The following is a 20969-nucleotide window of genomic DNA, read 5'->3' as shown; positions in this document are numbered from 1 at the left end:
CTGAATTTCTAATATTTGTAGCGATTCATTTTTCATCTTATTCAATCTTTCTGCTGAAACAATATGCAAAATCTGCAGTTGCACTACTTACTGACTGTTCTTCAGAATGTGCTCACTTTCTCTTTTTTACTGGATTAGACATGTCATATTTGTTCACTAAATCCATTTTACATTTTGATAGAGCATATGCTCTCTGATTTGGTTCACTGGATTGCGGGGGGAAAGGCTAATCTCTAATAGACTGTTAGCTTGGAGTTACAACAACTGCTCTCCTGCCCTTTTCTTTGGTTGTCAGATAAGTGGTCTCTTCTTAAATTTGCTACTAAGACCTATAGTTAAAATATTTCCCAGTCACATTTGAATCAGATCTATCAATTTTTTATATGTTCTATTTTAGTTTCTCTCAGCTGGAATGCATTCGTTTCTCACCTTTATGTTGAGGATGAGAGTCAGAAAAATTGTCACTGCTGTCTGGTGAGGAGTTTAGATGACTGCTGAGGCTGTGGCTGAAATTTGTAAAACTGATCATGCTGTCCTGTGCAGCAGACTGGAAAAAATAAAACAAGATAATACAAATATTTGATATGAAATTAACTTTAGTTATTAGTATGTGAGTTACCAGACAATATATAAGATCATTTGATACACTACAGTACTGAATCACAAAAACAAGTTTGATTCTCCCCTTTGTTTGATTAGATGGGAATATGGTGGATGAAGCAAATGTAGGTCTTTCACTCCCTGACAACAGAAATGGTACTAACCATAAAATCTTTATTAGCTCCAGGTCCCTGTCTCAGTGAAAAGAGGCACTATTTCATATGTTTATCCTTTCTCCATTCTCTTCTTTTTAAAGGTTCAAGCTGAGCATTTACTAGTGTATATAAGGAGAGACTATAGATCTTATCACTTGCCTCCTGGCTTATGAGTCCATTGATGTGGATTGGAGGTGGTGTCATCACAGTTGGATTCCTGGGTCTCGTTCTTGAACTTGCCTTGAATACAAGGTTATTATCACTAGAAAAGAAAGAGTCATTTATTTCTGCACTTTTTCAAAGTGACAACTTTAATTTCACCTCTAATTTTATTCTGAATTATATTACACGTATGTGCAGACTGTGTCTCCAAATTGCAGTCATTCTAAAATATGAACTTAAACATGTATTGCATATCTACATCATTTATAAGCAGTTGCTATAAATTTTCCTTGTTTAGTGGCTGTGTCCCTTATCCAAACAGATCTACTGTACATTAAACTTTACATAGAACAGTTTTGCTATTAAGTCATCATTTTGCATATACACTCATTACAATAATTAAAGTACTCATTCCCACTGCATATAGTGGAAAATCAATTTGTAGGGTGTACATTCATGCACAGATTGTACAGATGGTATAAACCCAATGTAAATAAGTTTGTAAGATGACTCGTACACTCATTGTGTAGGAGGTTGACATATTAGGATGAGAAGACATTGTCAGTCTTCACCATTTCTTCTGCTCTAGGTTGAGATCCCAATTTGTTTCCAAAAATTGAAGTCTTTGTAACATTAGACAAGAGCTGCTTAAGGTCATTCTTAACATGTGTTTTTTTTTTTTTTGGCTGGTTTTGACAGTATGAGGCAAAAGGTCAAATATACTGTGATGGAAAATAATAGAAAAAGCAAGGATTAGTAACACAAGAGTACAGACTTGCAAGCAATGTGTTAAAATACTAGTTAAGGTAAACAGTTCTCAGTGGACTGAGAGTGAAAGGAACTTCAAGTGACCGGATAGGCAGAAAATAAATCGCCAGTGAGAGAGCATAAACATGTACATTGATGCCTTAATATCCATATTATTGTTTTGCTGAATATGGATGCTTATTCTGCTGTAAAGGGATGATTGTGAAATCAAGTAAAATGACACCTTTTATTGGCTAACTAAAGAAATGAGATTATAATGTGCAAGCTTTTGAGACATCTCAGGGCCCTTCTTCAGGCACGATGTACATGGACTACATGTCAGCAGAATATGTACAGACTGTAAATAATCAAGAGCCACTGTATAGAATGTCTACAGTTGTTGAACAGGGAATTTTATACTGTGTTGGGTTTAACCAGATTTGATAGTGAAAAGGTCGATGATTATTTTCAGTATATATTTCTTTCATTACATATATTAATTTATCAATCTCTTTTGGTTGTCTTGTGTACCCCTGGGAACTTGTGTAAATATTCCTTACTGAAGTCAGCCCTTTTACCTATCTGGTTCTGGCAGGATTGGTGGCAGTGTGTTACGCCGTGTTCTTCCCCTCAGATGCTTCATCTCTGACTCCATTGTGCGTACACTCTCCTGATCAGAATCTGCTTCCTGCAGTGATTCATGTCTTTTCCTAGGTAGAGTGATCTTAGGCAAAGTTCCATCCTGTGACAGAGTGAATTTAAGCAATGTCAAAAGGATAAAGCAAGCAGGTGTTTTGATGCTGATAAATCAGAGATTGTGCACTGGGTCCAAGCATTCTGACCTTAAGTGTGCGAAAGATAACCTTGTCCAGAGCCATGACTCGATCCAAGTTTCTTTCCTCCAGCTCCCGTAAGTACATCTCATAAAGTTCCTGCAGGTGAGGTCGGCACTAAAAGATTGTGTTCTGAAGGAGACAAGATTGGTTACACTTAGAATATAAAATGTCCATGATGCAAATTCCATATTTTGGTGGCAATAAATAATGAACTGAGGTGTTTTCTTAAAAAAAAATATATATATATATATATACTATTCACAGAAAGGGCTAACTTTAAGTTAAGAAATTGGTTTGAATGAGACCCCCCTGTCGTATGTACTGTGTACCCTAAATAATTAACCTACCTACCATTAATAAAGAAGCCTCTGCTGCCGTATGATTTCATCACAGAGCTGCCGATGCTGCTCAAAACGCTGAACCACAAAGTTTTTTTGCCGGATCACATTGCTCCTTGAGGATGAGCGTGAGACTGCATCTCGCATTCTCAATCTCCAGCTCATGGACCTTGCAAAGCAGTCCAGAACCTCCCCTTTGTTCCTCAGAGCTGACTTTTTGTGGGAGCATTTCCTCTAGACGTTGGGCTCGTACCCGGATCTCCTTGGAAAACGCTTTCTCAGCTCAACCTAGAGAAGTAGTGGAAGGCATGTATTTGAAAACACTTCATCTATTGCCAACACATTTTAAACTACTTTTTATGTATAGGCAATTAATCCAGTTCCTCTTTAGCGATGATTAAATTTCAAACAAGTAAATTCTTAATGTTAAAATGCCTGTCCCTCTAGCATAGACATTGTACTTGAATTTAGAAGCCTTGAAGGTTGGACTGAGTTTAAGCACCTATCTCTTTCACTCTTTGCTCCATATAATAATGAAGACTAATCAAGTCTTGTAACATAAATTCAAATGCAAGGATATGTATGTGAAGGAAGGGTAATTCAAACATACGTGACCAATTCAAATTATGTGGCCAGTGTTATGCCCATGTAACTGGAAACTGAGAGTGCCCAGTTCTAAGAAATAGTTCTTTAACTCAAAGTTATAATCCTTGTCCAATATCCTTTCTCTGACTACCTTTAAAGAAGTGCTTTTAATTGAAAATACAAAATTTGAGAAGCATGGTCATGCTAGTCAGCATTTTAGATAGCACTGAATTAAAAACAAGTCCATGTGTCTGGTAATGTGCGGTACCCTAAGAAAATAAATGCTACATCAGTATGGTGATTTGGGAGCTCAGAGGGTATTGTGGACGTCTTAAGCAAATGTCTCAATCATTGCTGAAGAGTACTTCCTACCAAATGTGTGAGACATTGAAACATCTTGGATATTAACTAATCTATGACCAAGATGAACTGGAGGGTCTCTTATTGTGTTTCTTTCAAGCACTTAACTCTTTACACTCTACATACCTTCTGCTTCTGAACTTTCTTTTGCTCTCCCATGAGAGTAGCTAGGTTCTCTCTTGCCATTGCAACCTCTTGTGTTTCCAAACCATCAGATATCTCCTCTGGGGTGTCTGAGTCTTTCTCACTTTCCTCCTTATTCCTGCTTTCTTTGCGGTGTTCACCCCTCCACTTCCGGGTTCTCCGGAACGATCTTGTTCCCAGCTGGGGGCCAGAAAACAAAAGAAGTTGCTATACTGTATGTTTATTAATAAAGAATCCATAGCTTACAATTTAGTGACAACCTATGTCTCATGGAAATGACTTCTGCTAATGCTTTTTTTATTATTGAAAGTCAGAGCTGCATTGTGCTTTTGTTTTTTTTTTTTTTTTGACTTTTGGTAGTGCTTGTTTTCGCATCTGCTGAGCGTGAATGTAACTTAGGATGAATACAATGTACTCGTACATTTTAGATACTGAGTAATTTTAAAAGACAAAAAAATTCAAATAACTTTAAATCGATGATAAAACAAATGGCTGAATGTGCTGAGGAGGTCATGTCCCTGAGCTACGCATCACCTTGCTTATAATTCCATCAAGAGACGTGAACCTACTGAATTGCATGATGTAGCTTACTTCAGTATTACTAGCTATTATATACTTGTATGTTATAAATATATTTCTGTATGAACAAATCTTAATGAATTTGTGTTTTTTTTTTTTTATTAAGTTTTGTTGTATATGTATATATATTCTCATGCAGAGAAAAAGTAGTAGTTCAGTTTTTGTTATTGTTGGGGGTCTTTAAGAATACATGTAATTTTGAAGAGCTTCATTCCCTTTTCTGTGTGAAAGTTAGGTATGTAATTGTATAGTGTAAAAATACTTTTACGGATCCTTTGTTTTTTCAAATTGGGGTCACTCTGCAAAAATGTTTGAGAATCACTGGTTTTGATTAATTGTGTAATTTCTCATTAGGTTATATTTATTAATAATGAGGGTGGTCCAGTCTCACATTTGGAAGTACAGTATTGACATTTCTCATTGAAGAGTCTCCAGGTTAGAATCCGTAGTTTGGGGGATTAATTTGTGTAGTTTGTACATTACCTCAGACCAGTAATGGTGCACTGCACGAATACACTTGACTTGAGCATTCATAGTTTTGTACTCTTTCTCTGTACGTTTAGCATTCATTTGCTCAGAGGTTGATGTGCTTGCTGCTTCCTGAGCAGCTCTTCTTTTCTCCACCCTAGCTGCCCGCTGCTTCTCCTCTTTTGTCTGCATCTTTTCACGTTAAAAGTGATTACATTAGTGTTTGTGTTGCAATTACTTAGTACGTTTTCCTTAATTTTTCACTTAAGCTGGCACTTAAGTCTTCAATCTGCCTCAAGAATGATTTAAGGTATGAAGAGGTAGGGGAAGCGACGGCGAAGGTGGTAGGGATGAGAATGGCACCCATATGCATGCACTGCACAGCCAAGCGTTGATTCTATAATAAAATAAAAAGAAGAATAACCGTGGAGGTCAATCGTCACCCCGAAAGCGGATAGTAGACGTCACGTAGTATATGTGTACCAAATTTCGGGTCAATAGGTCAAACGGTTTGCGAGCTACAGGTGATTTAAAATCCTGGACAGAGAAATGAACAGCCACGATAGCATATTATATAAGAAGATATTATATAGGCACTGAGGACTATGTTTTGGTTTTTTTTTTTCAATAAAAATGTGTACAGTCACAAATTTGCGCAGTTACTGAGTTACTGTATACCTCACGATGTAGAAAAGGGCAGGAATTTAATTTTGTGAATAAAGGTTCACTCTTAAAATGTTATTAGGCATTATGTTTTTTGTCTTGTGCTGACTTGCCAAATTGCTTTTGAAGAGCTTGTGGATACCTTTCTTCAAAACAAGAAGCATCCAAATAAAGATGCGTCCAGCTTAATCACTGTGTTTAATAGTGGCCAGCTGTCGCACTCACATTTTGTGAGAGATTGCACATGATGTGGAGCTATAAATTGTACAGTATGTTTTAATTAAAATAGTTTTATGTTTTCTCTCAATTTGTGTATAAGTATTTGTTCTTGCGTTATTTTATTTTGCCACATTTTCTTTGTTTCTTTTAAATTTTCTAAATAAAGTTATTTTTTTGGTGGTAAAATCTCAATTTATGAGAGTTTAAATATAATGTCAATTATAATATATAATTTATGTACTATATATGTAATGGAGAATTTACTACCAAAATGGTTGGATACTAGTAGAACACAGTTGTCTCCATGCAACTGCACATGTCTGCACACTGTACTTTTTTTTTTCCCCCCGTACTGTAATCATTCGGCCTTATAAGCAGGTTAGAAACTAGATATATTGGCAACATAAGCACATAGGCTTCAGTTAGCTGTGGACTTACTCTGCAATTGTTAGAAGGTTCTTGGAGGTGTCCATCTCAATTTCCATTTTATTGTTCTCAAGCTCCATAAGGTGTTTGCGAATCTCCATTTGTTGATGAAAGGCCTCAATCAATTGCTTACGAAGCCTTTCCATTTCGCTTCGGTCCTGTGCCGTTTGAGACTGGACCTCCTCTGAAGAGAATAAAGGAAGGAGATAAAATAAAGGACTGAAAAGTGTGCAAACCACAGATGCTAGGTAGTATTCATGTAAACATATTATGGAGAGCTTGAAATGTCAAAAACTTTAATAAGCCATGCCATTCTAAGTGAGTACATGGAATATACTAGAATGTAATTTCACATTTAAGTCAACTGGTTCTACCATTAAGCATGCCCAACTTCCCTTAACAGAGAAGGTTTTATTCTTATGAAATTCACCTAGAAATACATCTGTGTTTACAGTTTTAGTGCAGGACCGTCTGGAGAATAATGCCATTCTAGCATGCTGAACAATCAAAACATGTTGAATCAACAGATTTGAGAATGGATATTATTATTTTATTAAGGTTTTAAAAATACCATCCTGCGGTGGGTTGGCACCCTGCCCAGGATTGGTTCCTGCCTTGTGCCCTGTGTTGGCTGGGATTGGCTCCAGCAGGACCCCGTGACCCTGTGTTCGGATTCAGCGGGTTGGAAAATGGATGGATGGAAGAATACAATCAGTCTTTTTGGGGAAGAAACAGGCAAAACTCACTGTTACAAGGACCACATAAATATTCATCTGACTTTAGTGAAATAAATACTATTGTAGGGCTTAGTTTTGAGGTGTCTAAACACTATGAGGCAACCAGTGTTGGCACTGGTGCCACAGATTTGATACAAGGAACATTTATTTAAGGACAGGGAGGCTTCAATGAAACCAGCCTATACAGTAATGGGTAAAACAAGGATAATAAAACATGTACCTAGGCAGAAAGCACTTCAAGGTTAATGGGTTTTAAACAGTTGTTCTGATCACGGCAGCAGTAATGGCTGAGTCTGACAAGCAACAACAGCACTGACCAATAGGATTTGTACATAAAAGAGCTGCCAGTGATAAGTTCTGTGAGCTGCTTACAGGAGATAAGAAGATAAGAACACATGAGTGAAAAGAGACAGTGGGGAGAAAGTATATTGGTTGATGAATCAAAAAATCAAATATACCATCATAAACTCCATTTTTTAATGCATTAAGCATCACTAGATTCCCATATTGATATGTGGTGTGATACAATTGTAGTTAATCATAAATTCAATCATTTTTATTATCCATCTTGAGTTTTATATACTTATGAAACCCTATATAATATATCCTGCTGCTTAGTTAAACAGCTGTGATAATAAGAAAAGAAAAATTGCATAATATCTTAATTTTAACCAACATGTAATAATTGTGGCCTTTAGAAACCAGGACCAGGAATCAATTGATCACAAAAAAGTAGCAACAACCCACAGAGTATGAAAGAGCAATTCACCATGGATGTTGCGAATGTCATTCCTCTCATTTATCTGTCGGCTTGCTTGCTCATCAATCTTCTTTTTGAGCCGCTGTATTTCACTACGCAGGTCAGAAATGATGTTTGTGTACTGGGCAATATGGTAGGACACATTTAGCAAGTTACGTTTCACCTGCAGCAAAAGAAGCACATTGTATATACATTATGTTTGTTTATATATCTGTCTGTCTCACTCTATTCATCTGCCTATCTAGTACACAATACACTGTTTTTTGTATTTTGAGTATACAATTTTGTTTTTCTACCTATTTATTTAAAATAAAATAGCTATGGACATTGCCAAATGTCAACCCAGTTTTTGAAGAGTTCCTTATGATGACCAATACTAATACAAAAATATAGAGTACTGTTTGAAGCAAATGCCAGCTTGAGTTTATTATCCCCAGCAAACATTTTAGACTCCCGGTGTTTAGTGTTTTGTATGGCATGTCCATTAGTTTTGATGACATCTTGACCCAATATTACCTTGGTAAAGTCTAAATGAAATATTATAGTATGAAATTTGTGTCTCTCACCCGTGTCCTTATATTTTTAGCCCGATCAGCATAAACAAGTGTGTTCCGAGACTCTTCAAAGGCAGTAGATGCAGGGCTGATGTGAGCAATCATAACTGTGCGACTGTTACCGCCAAGGGAGTCCTGCCAATGAGAATTTTTAATAAGGCACTTGAAAGACAGAGTGTCCAAGGAAAAAAAAAAAACAAATAAAATTGAAGCCTGACTGCATTCAGGAACTAGCTGAAAATGTGCAAGTAAATTAGAACACAGTTGTTATTACAGAAGTAGTGTGTGTGTGTGAAAACAATATGGTTGTAAAATGTAAAACAGCTGTAAATACATAATGTAAATCCTTATTAGGAATAAATTGCAGTGGAATTCCTTGCATTAAAATGGAAGGCCAAGAGCATATCTAATGGAGAATCTGGGAAATGAGACAGTGTGATGGTAAATCTGAAGGCAGGAAGGAACACTAGAGGGCAGCACTACATTAGAATTCATTAGACAGCCACAGGCGACAGTAAAGCAGAACCCAGAACTGGAACTTGAAAGAAGAAATCAGTAGTGGGTCACATAGTAAAGGTAATCTCTAAATTAGAATTAACTAGAAAATAGAAGGGACAGCACTATATCCAAATTTAGGTAGTAGAGGGTCATACTAAAGTGAATGTACAGTAGGGGTAAATGAAAGAGAAGAACACAATTTCATTGTATTAGTGGACAGTAGAGGGTATCTCTGTATCGGTAATCAATAAAAAGAAAGAGTGTATAAGTGAGTGTATAAGATATGAAACTGTCATAAACAGAGCACCAGTCCATTGCAGGGTACAAACCCTTGCTCACAGTGAGGCCAATTTAGAGTCCCCAGTTAATTAACCTGCACATTTTTGGGTCATGCCACATAAAGTGTAATTACTGGTGACTCTTAAGCACTCACCACAGGGAGAACATTACTCACCTTAAGAAGACGTGTCAGTTTGCTGTCCCTGTAGTTAACATATTTGTTGCCACCTTTCTCGCTCAGGGCATTAATGCAGTTTCCCAGTGCAAGCAATGAGCGGTTAATGTGAGCACCTTCCTTTAGACGCTGTCCTCGGTTCTGAGTCTAGATAGCAGAGAAAGTAAAGAAGAATGAGATTGATGAGTGTGTGATATTATCTAACTCTGTGAACTTCCTCTGGTATCAAATTCTTTCAGTATATTTTGACACCTAATAAATATAATGACTTGAAGCTTCTAAGATTCAGCTCATTTATGACATAGAGTAGACTTAAAAATGTGAGAAAAATCTAAATTTGGTCATTATTAATAATTAGAAGACAGTTTACAGTGATGCAGTCTATGGAAGAGCTTATTTTCCCACCTATGGTCCACAGTGACTGCACTTCCTTCCTCTAGAGACTTTATACAATGTCTGTAGAGCATCCAGATCTGCAGATTTCTAAAAATGACTGTGAGCTCTTGTGTTGCAAGGTTGAGGGGCTCTGGTTGACTCCAACTGCCTTGTCAGACTTTTATACAAAAGGATAATTGTTTTTTTTTTTATTTGAAAACCATCCCCACATGAAAATCCTGATGACTAGAACAGCAGGGGGTGGTCTTAGGGCAGCTTTGTGCAGCACTGCTCCCTGATCGTCTATCAAATTTGCCATGTATCAAGTTGCAGGCTGACAGACTGGCAAACACTGCTAAACGAGAGTCAACAGTAGTTTCTTCTCTCCAACCGCACAAACAAACATGAGCACACTAAGCAGTAGGGTTGCAAAGGTCATCACTATAGTAAAAAGGGTGTCCTTTGTTTACCATAATTGGGAGTTGTGCGATACGTGAATGTAATACGTCATTTTTCTTGGGTAACGATATTGTGCACCCTGGATTAGAGATCAAAGACTGAGCAGTAAAGACACCTACCTGTGCAGCACGTTCTGAACCAGCCAAGTCAATCATGAAAAGCCTAGCAAAACGCACTTCCTGCAGAATGTCACGGTAGCGGCTCTGCTGACGCACCGCCACCTGCAGCACGGCATGAGATCGTGATGATGTCTGGTTGGCAGCCGTAGGTTCCTGGGTTCGCTGTTTGTTGCCTTTCATCAGAAGCTGCATTATCTGAGGAGTGAGGGAATAAAACAAGAATCTTAAAGTGTGAACAAGAGTGGTGTGAGTAAGTGGAGTTGAGAAGATGGATCCACTGTAAAGTATCTAAATAAAGTGAAAACATAAGACTTCACTTTTCTATTGTAAGATAGCATGGCAGTTATTGCTACTAGTTCATAAATCTAGTGTTCCTGAGTTTATATCCCACGCTTCATCATTGTCCATATGCAGTTTGTGTGTTCTCCTTCTGTCTACATTACAGACATTTACTTGACCATCCTTAAAAACTGCGGGCTAGGTTTACTCATGATTCTAAATTGATCCGAGTGTGAGAGTTGGTGGGTGTACACGAGAGGAACTTGTGATGGACTGGTATCTTGTCTGTGGCTGTTTCCTGCCTTGCACTGGGTACTGGCAGGATAGACTCCAGCCTCCTCTGACTCTGAATGAGATTAAATGGGTCTAAGAATGTTATGTTACGTTTAGTATTAACAGTACAGTCCTTTTAAGGGTCAGAGTTCAGACGTAAAAAAAGAAAGATACCTATGTGAGGATTTGGCCAGATTCAGCTGCACTGTCAAATATTTGTTTCAATATGGCTCACAGCAGACTGGAAGTTGGTGTGCTGCAGCCATGCATCAGTAATGCTGATCTCTATTACATTGTAAAGTCTTGTCCTATATTTTTGTTGTTTTGTCAGTTTTAAACTATAACTGCATCAGAACAGATGAGCATTAACAATTGTAAATTTTCTCAAAAAAGATTAGGCATTAACAGTTTTACTTATATTTTTTTTCTCACACCACTGCTTTTCTTTCTGCAGGTCTAACGTAGTTCCTTCACAGGCAGCTTACAGTTTGACTGCTTGTAAGTAAATATCTGTTTGTTTCAAACACTTCATTATATTAGTGATATGATGCATTTCTTTTTTTTTTTATCATTCTTACTCCAGAACTATAACTGCTATGTAATTTTGTATGTCATGGAGGAATTCTAGGTATTGACTGAAATTACAGTCAACTGCAGACCAGGAGGGTTACTGCTACCAACCAATGGTAGCACCAACGTTAATAGGGAGTGCGTTGGAAATAACTCCAGAGACTCCATAATAGGAGCAAAACAATAAAGAAAAGTTACTAATTTACTGTTAACAGGAGTGCTTCAGTCTGAAGAGTGACAGCAAGGACGCTCATTACAGAATATGCAAGTCCCAGCTCTCATTTATGTATCACAGAGACCAGTCATCTCTTCATTACCCAGCGATTTAGGTTTCACAGAGATTGGCAACATGGCTAAGATAGACCTTGTCCCTGGTTGGGAGGCCGATATAATGGATGGAACATCCCATTCAGGGTGATTGTCATTCCTTTTCTTGGTTGAGAGGCCAACAAAAGTGAGAGGCAGTAGGAGACTGCCTCCCATCTACATTTTATTTCCCAGGATACTAGGTGACAGCATCACTTTTGTTGAGCCCCATCTGGACAAGTGCAGGGCAACATTGGCATGTGGTGATGCGGGTCTTTCTCTATGCTCTCACTTCACTTTTGGGAGCCTCTTGAACCCAACACCATCAGTAATGTAACCAGATGAACTGGACAATGATGACACCAAACGAAGCAAGGGGAAGTTGTAAAGTGCATACAGTGCTTTTATTAAAACAAACAAATCCAAATAGTGTTCAAAACAGTGCAGTGCCCTCAAAGTGTTTCAATAAATAATCCATAAAAAAAAGGTTTAAAACAAGGCTAAAACGAGATTAAAATCCTGCAGCAGACATTGGGGTCCCACCAGCCAAGCACAGCTCCTTCCCAGTCTCTCCAGTTCACCCAAGGCATGCTCAGCTGAAGAGACTTCAGCAGTCGTGGTCCTTTCAGTACCGACCCCCGTCTTGGCTGCCTCCTCCGGCATCTGCCAGACCGCTCGGGGTCGGTTGTCTTCCCGTCTTCCTTATCACTCACACAGTCATCCCTCAGATTCTTAGGGCGGTTTCCTCTGTGATCGTACCCACTCTTCCACATCATCAGTGGGCACGATCCATCCCTCAAGCACCAATCCTTCACTCCACATGGAACCCACACTCTCGTTCTCCAAGCCTTTCTTTCATTTTCCTTTACGTCTCTTCCAGCTTTTTCCTTTTCCCTTCTCTATGTCAGCCCGTACATATGCGGCTCTGTGGGCACAGCGTCTCAATCGCGCACCGCAGAAAGCTGATTAAGCAATTGAGAACGATTGCACCTTCACGTGTAGGTGTGACTCATCCCAATTACCTCATCAACTCCCCGCGGCTGCCTGATCGCACCCACGGAGACTAACACGGTGAAATGGATAAATTAAAATCTGGCCATTCTTTTGAAGCTACGGACCCGCTATACCACAGAGCATTCTGGTTCCATGGGTGCCATTTGGGGAAGCTGTTGGTAGAATGATCCCGTATCCGAAGTTGGTTTTAACAACACAAATGTACTTCCTGGAGGCCATGGTGTGGCACAGGAAAGGGGGTCCTCCACATCACCCAGGGAGCAGGAAGAAAAGGAGGACATGTGTTTGTATTTTTTTGTATTGTTCATATTTCCCCTTCCTTGTGCCCATTATTTTATACAAAAATGACTTTTTTCATAACTGGTCTCTTGAGTATACTGTGTATGAGGACTGCTTGTGAGTGACTCCTGTTGTTCACCTTGTACCTTTCATACTTTAAACATGAAAGCTTCCAGCTCATAGTGTCCCTATTGTTTTATTAACTTAGTTTAGTAAATGGGTTAATGCATGGACATTTTAATGTATTAACATAGTGGTGTCTGATTCAGGTTTGGCTGCTGTGTGTTAGCAGTGATGCTGGTATAGGCTCCAGCTCTGATTTAAGAAGATTCAATGGATGGATGCTTAGCCATTTATTAAAATTATGGTATCCCATACTAGGTTGGTTCATATCTATATGTGTGAATTTTTGTGAATAGAGTCAACATTCACATTACCCAATTATTAAATTAAACGGGTGCATAAAAGGACTGAGGGACATCTCTTAACATACTGGTACTTAATTCAAGAGTAGTTCCTCTTTAGTTATGCTTTGATATATTCTGGCTATGATGGATGAACATTAATTGAAATGCCGGTATCCCTGCCAAAAGTAGTTTCTGTCTAAAAATGATGATAGCAGTATTAATTGTCCCCTCGCAGCCATGTAATATGCACGCTAAGTATGGAAAAGAAGTTAATGGATATTTTAACATACATTAAAGCTTATTGTGATCGTAAGCATCTGACTCCCATTCAGACGTGTTTGCAAATTTCTCTAAAATCTCTCTTTTATTTTATTGTGTTCATGTGTCCGTGGTCTTAACTCGGACTCATTATTCCAAAAAGACGGAACGAGAAGCACAGCATCTTACAGCATACTTCTGGTGGACCTGAATTAAAAATTGGAATCTACTTCTGTTTGACTGTCTGATTTAATTTCACTTGCTGTTTGCATTTTTACCTGTCTACTGACAAATTCTATTTTTGGTTTAATGTCAGCTTTTTAAAATAATAGTTGTTTGTTATTTTTTCATGAAAGATAAGTGCAACTATTGCTTAAGCACTTGTCCTCCAATATCATATCTTGAATTGTACTACACAGACTTCTCCATTTCTTTATTAGATGATTTACTGAATTTTGCCTATACTGTATAATTTTTCATGTTTTTTCCAATTCATGGTGGTGGAGTGTCAATAATAATAATAATAATTCATTACATTTATATAGCGCTTTTCTCAGTACTCAAAGCGCTATCCACACAGGGAGGAACCGGGAAGCGAACCCACAATCTTCCACAGTCTCCTTACTACAAAGCAGCAGCACTACCACTTTGGTACCTCTGGTCACGACCGTAATTCATTCCAAAACTCTGGACACGACCCAATTTGGTCGCAACCAGAACATAATTTCCCCATAAGATTGTATGTAAATACAATTAATCCGTTCCAGACTGTACGAACTGTATGTAAATATATACAGTGGTGTGAAAAACTATTTGCCCCCTTCCTGATTTCTTATTCTTTTGCATGTTTGTCACACAAAATGTTTCTGATCATCAAACACATTTAACCATTAGTCAAATATAACACAAGTAAACACAAAATGCAGTTTGTAAATGGTGGTTTTTATTATTTAGGGAGAAAAAAAAAATCCAAACCTGTGTGAAAAAGTAATTGCCCCCTGAACCTAATAACTGGTTGGGCCACCCTTAGCAGCAATAACTGCAATCGAGCGTTTGCGATAACTTGCAATGAGTCTGTTACAGCGCTCTGGAGGAATTTTGGCCCACTCATCTTTGCAAAATTGTTGTAATTCAGCTTTATTTGAGGGTTTTCTAGCATGAACCGCCTTTTTAAGGTCATGCCATAGCATCTCAATTGAATTCAGGTCAGGACTTTGACTAGGCCACTCCAAAGTCTTCATTTTGTTTTTCTTCAGCCATTCAGAGGTGGATTTGCTGGTGTGTTTTGGGTCATTGTCCTGTTGCAGCACCCAAGATCGCTTCAGCTTGAGTTGACGAACAGATGGCCGGACAGTCTCCTTCAGGATTTTTTGGTAGACAGTAGAATTCATGGTTCCATCTATCACAGCAAGCCTTCCAGGTCCTGAAGCAGCAAAACAACCCCAGACCATCACACTACCACCACCATATTTTACTGTTGGTATGATGTTCTTTTTCTGAAATGCTGTGTTCCTTTTATGCCAGATGTAACGGGACATTTGCCTTCCAAAAAGTTCAACTTTTGTCTCATCAGTCCACAAGGTATTTTCCCAAAAGTCTTGGCAATCATTGAGATGTCCATCCATCCATCCATTTTCCAACCCGCTGAATCCAAACAGGGTCACGGGGGTCTGCTGGAGCCAATCCCAGCCAACACAGGGCACAAGGCAGGGAACCAATCCCGGGCAGGGTGCCAACCCACCGCAGGACACACACAAACACACCCACACACCAAGCACACACTAGGGCCAATTTAGAATCGCCAATCCACCTAACCTGCATGTCTTTGGATTGTGGGAGGAAACCGGAGCGCCCGGAGGAAACCCACGCAGACACGGGGAGAACATGCAAACTCCACGCAGGGAGGACCCGGGAATCGAACCCAGGTCCCCAGGTCTCCCAACTGCGAGGCAGCAGCGCTACCCACTGCGCCACCGTGCCGCCCTCATTGAGATGTTTCTTAGGAAAATTGAGACGAGCCCTAATGTTCTTTTTGCTTAACAGTGGTTTGCGTCTTGGAAATATGCCATGCAGGCCGTTTTTGCCCAGTCTCTTTCTTATGGTGGAGTCGTGAACACTGACCTTAATTGAGGCAAGTGAGGCCTGCAGTTCTTTAGACGTTGTCCTGGGGTCTTTTGTGACCTCTCGGATGAGTCGTCTCTGCACTCTTGGGGTAATTTTGGTCGGCCGGCCACTCCTGGGAAGGTTCACCACTGTTCCATGTTTTTGCCATTTGTGGATAATGGCTCTCACTGTGGTTCACTGGAGTCCCAAAGCTTTAGAAATGGCTTTATAACCTTTACCAGACTGATAGATCTCAATTACTTCTGTTCTCATTTGTTCCTGAATTTCTTTGGATCTTGGCATGATGTCTAGCTTTTGAGGTGCTTTTGGTCTACTTCTCTGTGTCAGGCAGCTCCTATTTAAGTGATTTCTTGATTGAAACAGGTGTGGCAGTAATCAGGCCTGGGGGTGGCTACGGAAATTGAACTCAGGTGTGATACACCACAGTTAGGTTATTTTTTAACAAGGGGGCAATTACTTTTTCACACAGGGCCATGTAGGTTTGGATTTTTTTTCTCCCTAAATAATAAAAACCATCATTTAAAAACTGCATTTTGTGTTTACTTGTGTTATATTTGACTAATGGTTAAATGTGTTTGATGATCAGAAACATTTTGTGTGACAAACATGCAAAAGAATAAGAAATCAGGAAGGGGGCAAATAGTTTTTCACACCACTGTATATATATATTTTAAGCACAAAAATAGTTAATTATACCATAGAATGCACAGTGTAATAGTAAACTAAATGTAAAAACATTGAATAACACTGAGAAAACCTTGAACAACAGAGAAAACTAACATTGTAAGAGTTCGCGCTAGACCCTTACGAACCGCTCGCTGTAAACACTTTTTTTTATGAGTTTTAAGGATAGGGAAAAAAAATTAAATGCCACTTCTCTTGTGAGCCTTTTCAAACCATCCTCTACTGGCTTTAAATTCCTCACCTCACCATTCGAAAAAGGATTTTTTTTTTTTCAGCAAATCGCCATGAATCTTCCTGGCTTTCTCGCATATGATCGGCTCGCTTACACTATCCTCTGCAAGTTGCTTCTCATTCAACCACACTAGCAACAGTTTTTCCAGCACTTGAGGCCTCTGCTTGGTTAGCATTATAACTCCTTTTGCAACATCAGCTGCTTTGTTAGGCCCTGTATACGCAAACAAAAGAAAATGGGAAACAGAGAATGGGAAATCATTGGCGCATATGAACGTGCGTAGGGAAACTGGCCGCCAGTATTTTTGTTCGCCACCAGAGCGTGTGGTCATGAACAGATGCAAAATTTTGGTAAACTATTTGATCGTAACCCGATTTGTACGTGTTCGGAAACGTTCGTGACCAGAGGTTCTACTGTATATTGAATATATTGTATAACATTCTCAATCCTGCATAATCTAATTCAGGATTGTGGAGATTTGGAGTATTAGGCAGGTAGTAGTCCATGACAGGGCCCACTCAAACACACAGGGCCAAATTAGAGTCAAGAATCATCTGAACCTGCCATGTCTTTGGTGCAGGATTTGAACCCAGGGTGTGGATCTGTGAGGCAGCAACACTAACCTTTGTGTTACGTAAATTCAATTACTTACTTGACTAAAATAACAAGACTAGAAATGTTTATGTGTTATTAATACTTTTTTTTTTTTTTTCCCCAAACAGTTTTGTTTGAATCTATCCCCAATCATTCTGTGTGACGTTTATAGATTCTCTCAATCCCTGGGTGGGATTCTTCTACTTGTGTATTGGTTTTTCTTCTAAAAGCAATGAAACAAATGTACTGTTAATATAAGTACAAAAGCTGTTTACCACCCTTTAAGTTGATTGTGAGACAGGTCCCTAATGGGCTTGCTAGCATTCAGTCAGTAACATTGTTCATCAGGATACAGTGGAGCAATAGACTATCACAGTGCCCATTCACACACACTCATAGATGTCAAGTTTAGAGTGACTTGTTAACATATTACTGTGTCTTAGGGGTGAAAATGATAGTATCTCAAGCATGCATGGATGAAAATGTGCACAGTCCATACAAAGAGTGACCAAACTGAGACTCAAGCCCTGTCTCCTGGAGCTGTGAAGTAGCAGTGCTAACCATTGTGTTATTAATTCTAAAGACTTAGTGTAAAACAGAGGCCACTAACTGTATTAATTAAATCATGGGGAAGACTCCCGCTCAAAAAAAGTAGACATGCACAATTGTCCCGACACTTCCTTTCTCTGCAAAAGGTGGGTGTAGTCACCAGCATAACCCAAACAGCAGGCATTCATTCAGCACACGAAATGTGAGGTCACAGTCGCAAAAAAGAAAATCTCAAAGCTGTGGTTCAACTGGCTAATCCTGAAAAGCAAGACATGGCAGGCAGGTAATGGTATTGAAATAAAGCATGATGAGCTTCAGTTTTGCCAAAGCAATATTATGTAGAACTACAATGGCAGTGGGCGGCACGGTGGTGCAGTGGGTAGCACTGCTGCCTCGCGGTTAGGATACCCGGGTTCGCTTCCTGGGTCCTCCCTGCGTGGAGTTTGCATGTTCTCCCCGTGTCAGCGTGGGTTTCCTCCCACAGTCCAAAGACATGCAGGTTAGGTGCATTGGCAATTCTAAATTATCCCTAGTGTGTGTGTGTGCGCCAACCCTGCGGTGGGCTGGTGCCCTGCCTGGGGTTTGTTTCCTTGCGCCCTGTGTTGGCTGGGATTGGCTCCAGCAGACCCCCGTGACCCTGTAGTTAGGATATAGCGGGTTGGATAATGGATGGACTACAATGGCAGTGAGGTTCATTCTGTATTGGGCAGAACTGTACATTTCATATCAGAGCAGAGATTTACTTTGGAACTGAAAAGCTCATGAGTAGGAAAAGACTGCAGTGGTAAATTGGAAATGATTTTGTAATTATTAATGACTATGCTAGAGAGATATCTGGAAAGCATATCCTTGCGGTGGAGAGATTGTATCTATTGGTGTATGTACTGAGGGGTAGATTCAGAACCTGCAAGTGCAATATTTGAAATCCTATTTGACTGAAACATGGTAATGCAGTTTTTCCTCCCACAGAGCTAAAGATGTGCAGATTATGCTAGTAGGCCAAGAGTGGATATGTAATGTGAATAGACTGGTTCCCTTCCATTTCGGATTCCTGTCTTGCACCCAGTGCTACCCGGATATACTCTGGCCCTCCATGGCCTAGGATTATATTAAACAGGTTGGAAAATGGTTATATTATGAAGACTGAATGGTGAAGCTAGCCACTCTCCACTAACTGAAGGTGTACAGAATATAGCACACCGTTTAAATATACTGCAAGTGAAAATTAAATTGCCAAGAATTGTCAAGTATTGTATACAGTGGGGGCGGCACGGTGGCGCAGTGGGTAGCGCTGCTGCCTCACAGTTGGGAGACCTGGGGACCTGGGTTCGATTCCCGGGTCCTCCCTGTGTGGAGTTTGCATGTTCTCCCCGTGTCTGCGTGGGTTTCCTCCGGGCGCTCCGGTTTCCTCCCACAATCCAAAGACATGCAGGTTAGGTGGATTGGCGATTCTAAATTGGCCCTAGTGTGTGCTTGGTGTGTGGGTGTGTTTGTGTGTGTCCTGCGGTGGGTTGGCACCCTGCCCAGGATTGGTTCCTGCCTTGTGCCCTGTGTTGGCTGGGATTGGCTCCAGCAGACCCCCGTGACCCTGTGTTCGGATTCAGCGGGTTGGAAAATGGATGGATGGATGGATGTATACAGTGGTGTGAAAAACTATTTGCCCCCTTCCTGATTTCTTATTCTTTTGCATGTTTGTCACACAAAATGTTTCTGATCATCAAACACATTTAACCATTAGTCAAATATAACACAAGTAAACACAAAATGCAGTTTGTAAATGGTGGTTTTTATTATTTAGGGAGAAAAAAAAATCCAAACCTACATGGCCCTGTGTGAAAAAGTAATTGCCCCCTGAACCTAATAACTGGTTGGGCCACCCTTAGCAGCAATAACTGCAATCAAGCGTTTGCGATAACTTGCAATGAGTCTTTTACAGCGCTCTGAAGGAATTTTGGCCCACTCATCTTTGCAAAATTGTTGTAATTCAGCTTTATTTGAGGGTTTTCTAGCATGAACCGCCTTTTTAAGGTCATGCCATAGCATCTCAATTGGATTCAGGTCAGGACTTTGACTAGGCCACTCCAAAGTCTTCATTTTGTTTTTCTTCAGCCATTCAGAGGTGGATTTGCTGGTGTGTTTTGGGTCATTGTCCTGTTGCAGCACCCAAGATCGCTTCAGCTTGAGTTGACGAACAGATGGCCGGACATTCTCCTTCAGGATTTTTTGGTAGACAGTAGAATTCATGGTTCCATCTATCACAGCAAGCCTTCCAGGTCCTGAAGCAGCAAAACAACCCCAGACCATCACACTACCACCACCATATTTTACTGTTGGTATGATGTTCTTTTTCTGAAATGCTGTGTTCCTTTTATGCCAGATGTAACGGGACATTTGCCTTCCAAAAAGTTCAACTTTTGACTCATCAGTCCACAAGGTATTTTCCCAAAAGTCTTGGCAATCATTGAGATGTTTCTTAGCAAAATTGAGACGAGCCCTAATGTTCTTTTTGCTTAACAGTGGTTTGCGTCTTGGAAATCTGCCATGCAGGCCGTTTTTGCCCAGTCTCTTTCTTATGGTGGAGTCGTGAACACTGACCTTAATTGAGGCAAGTGAGGCCTGCAGTTCTTTAGACGTTGTCCTGGGGTCTTTTGTGACCTCTCGGATGAGTCGTCTCTGCGCTCTTGGGGTAATTTTGGTCGGCCGGCCACTCCTGGGAAGGTTCACCACTGTTCCATGTTTTTGCCATTTGTGGATAATGGCTCTCACTGTGGTTCGCTGAAGTCCCAAAGCTTTAGAAATGGCTTTATAACCTTTACCAGACTGATAGATCTCAATTACTTCTGTTCTCATTTGTTCCTGAATTTCTTTGGATCTTGGCATGATGTCTAGCTTTTGAGGTGCTTTTGGTCTACTTCTCTGTGTCAGGCAGCTCCTATTTAAGTGATTTCTTGATTGAAACAGGTGTGGCAGTAATCAGGCCTGGGGGTGGCTACGGAAATTGAACTGAGGTGTGATACACCACAGTTAGGTTATTTTTTAACAAGGGGGCAATTACTTTTTCACACAGGGCCATGTAGGTTTGGATTTTTTTTCTCCCTAAATAATAAAAACCATCATTTAAAAACTGCATTTTGTGTTTACTTGTGTTATATTTGACTAATG

At 39.8% G+C, this 20969-nt stretch overlaps 2 protein-coding genes across 6 annotated transcripts in view; one reads left to right on the top strand and one right to left on the bottom strand.

Moving 5' to 3' along the window:
• aatkb (apoptosis-associated tyrosine kinase b) overlaps positions 1–20969 on the top strand; it is a 770376-nt gene that overhangs the window by 419050 nt on the left and 330357 nt on the right. The gene's annotated exons all lie outside the window — the stretch shown is intronic.
• The window catches only part of LOC114665172 (kinesin-like protein KIF19), an 80644-nt gene that overhangs the window by 13542 nt on the left and 46133 nt on the right, over positions 1–20969 (bottom strand). The window contains 14 exon segments of the mRNA XM_051918735.1: positions 430–552; positions 914–1017; positions 2243–2406; positions 2507–2608; positions 2610–2629; positions 2844–2949; positions 2951–3120; positions 3906–4088; positions 4091–4107; positions 6295–6466; positions 7789–7942; positions 8346–8468; positions 9286–9432; positions 10239–10433. Coding sequence (XP_051774695.1) covers positions 430–552; positions 914–1017; positions 2243–2406; positions 2507–2608; positions 2610–2629; positions 2844–2949; positions 2951–3120; positions 3906–4088; positions 4091–4107; positions 6295–6466; positions 7789–7942; positions 8346–8468; positions 9286–9432; positions 10239–10433 — 1780 coding nt within the window.

This window comes from Erpetoichthys calabaricus, chromosome 14 (genome assembly GCF_900747795.2).
Source record: "Erpetoichthys calabaricus chromosome 14, fErpCal1.3, whole genome shotgun sequence".
NCBI lineage: Eukaryota > Metazoa > Chordata > Cladistia > Polypteriformes > Polypteridae > Erpetoichthys > Erpetoichthys calabaricus.
Note: the sequence above shows the minus strand (reverse complement) of the source record. Positions and strands in the feature narration are given on the sequence as shown.